Source organism: Mesitornis unicolor, unplaced genomic scaffold (genome assembly GCF_000695765.1).
Source record: "Mesitornis unicolor isolate BGI_N332 unplaced genomic scaffold, ASM69576v1 scaffold37795, whole genome shotgun sequence".
Classification (NCBI taxonomy): Eukaryota; Metazoa; Chordata; class Aves; order Mesitornithiformes; family Mesitornithidae; genus Mesitornis; species Mesitornis unicolor.
In genome coordinates, this window is record NW_010187252.1 from 1,963 (window position 1) to 3,833 (window position 1,871).

Sequence of the window (1,871 nt, forward strand, 5' to 3'; positions counted from 1 at the left end):
ACTTTGGATTCGAAAGAGTCGAGGTTCAGAAATCTCACCTCATTGCTGGTTCAAACTTTTCCAGCAAAACTCAACCTCTAGCCTTGACCTAACGGCTTTGGAATCCGGGATTTCTGTCTGGTGGATACGCAGCAATGGGCAAAATGTTGGGTGAAATCAAGTTGCAGCCTTAATTACCAAGCAACTGCTGTAGCAGCGGTTTGTCAAAATCAAGAGGGTACTAACTGTGTGTTTGTTGTAGAAGGTGCAGGCAGTGAGAGAGCAGTGCTATTTGAAATGGCTGTCACGTGTGTGACCTGGTGTTGGACCACGATTGGATCTTTCCTGCGTGTAAGGTGCTTTCATTTGAACTGAAGTATTTACGTTTACATTTTACCTTGTATTTCAGTCTGCTGGAAACCATGTCTCACTACACAGACGAACCAAGATTCACCATAGAGCAGATAGACCTCCTTCAGCGCCTGAGACGTACGGGAATGACCAGACATGAAATCCTCCACGCGCTGGAAACCTTGGATCGTCTCGACCAAGAGCATAGCGACAAATTCGGCAGAAGGTCCAGCTACGGAGGTGGTTCCTACAGCAACAGTACCAACAACGTCCCAGCATCTTCCTCTACAGCCACAGCTTCGACGCAGACCCAGCACTCTGGGATGTCCCCGTCACCGAGCAACAGTTACGACACCTCCCCACAGCCTTGCACTACGAATCAGAACGGGAGGGAGAGTAACGAGAGGTTGTCTGCGTTCAACGGGAAGATGTCTCCTACCCGCTACCCGCTGGCCAACAGCTTGGCTCAACGGTCCTACAGTTTCGAAGCTTCTGAAGAGGACTTGGACATCGATGACAAAGTGGAGGAGCTGATGAGGTTAGTAGAAGTCTTTGCAAAACATTTGGAAAGTCAGTGAAAAGTCCCCCTGGAGAAATTGGAGGGCTGCTCGAGTAGAGATGGGTGTTACCATGAAAGAGGGAACTGCGTTAGCTCCTTCTCTGCCGGTTCCCTTAAGGTCACAAGTTTGGTAGCTCTCCCCTGCCTTTCAGTCTTGTGTAGACAACCCCTGGCCCTGTGTGGCTGTCCCACAGGCTGTTTTGCTGTTGAAATATTGTTTCCCATACCGTACCAATACGTAAAATTGGTGTTAGTGCACTGAATTTCCACCCTACCCTTACTCAGGAGACTTCTGACTGAGTGTCACTTCACATGACTCCTCCTCCACTGCTTCCTACCAGCTCAATTTCCTTCCATATTTAGGGAGAGCAAGGAATCTGCTTGGTTAATGCTTTCCACTGGGATCTGCAGCACATTTACCTTATCTCCTTATAGTTTGTGGCAGGGGTTGGCTCTCTCTGGGGTTTGTGCAGCCTGCAGATTGGCACAGGAAAATACAAATACTACAGCAGCAGCAGAAGTCTTCGGTGAGAGCCAGTTGGGTGGTTGGGGTTTTTTTTCCAGAGTGACTTTCTTTTACTTTTAGCTGCTTCCTTTTCAGCATTATGGCAAAGATGAAAGGAGGGGATTGTACCACTGAGCATGAAAGTCAGAGTCAGTGGGCTTGATAGCAAAAAGAAATAAGAGGAAAGGCCAAGTGTCTCAAAACAACTTTGGTCACGATGTTGGAATGTCTTTTTTTCCCCCCAAAATTGCAATATTTTTGAAGTACCTATGAGAAAACTGGGGTCCGTAAACTCCAGGATGAAAATCTTTTTGAAGTAGTTTGGAGATTTAAGGTAAAGGTGTGGCTTTTGGGGGAGAGGATTAGAGATGAGTAAGAAAAGCCGATCCAACCTTGTTTACAGTCGGCTGCAGGATAAGGAATAATGCAGGGAGGAGGTGAGCACAGCAGTGTGCAGGAGTTCCCATTGCTGAAGCT

General features: G+C 47.5%; 1 protein-coding gene across 1 annotated transcript in view; it reads left to right on the forward strand.

Moving 5' to 3' along the window:
* Window positions 1–392: 392 nt before the first annotated feature.
* LOC104541322 (homeobox-containing protein 1) overlaps window positions 393–1,871 on the forward strand; it is a gene marked incomplete at its 3' end in the record, with an annotated part of 2,516 nt that continues 1,037 nt past the window's right edge. Inside the window, exon 1 of the mRNA XM_010185361.1 lies at window positions 393–868. Within this exon, the coding sequence (XP_010183663.1) occupies window positions 402–868 (467 nt within the window). The remainder of the gene's footprint in view (window positions 869–1,871) is intronic.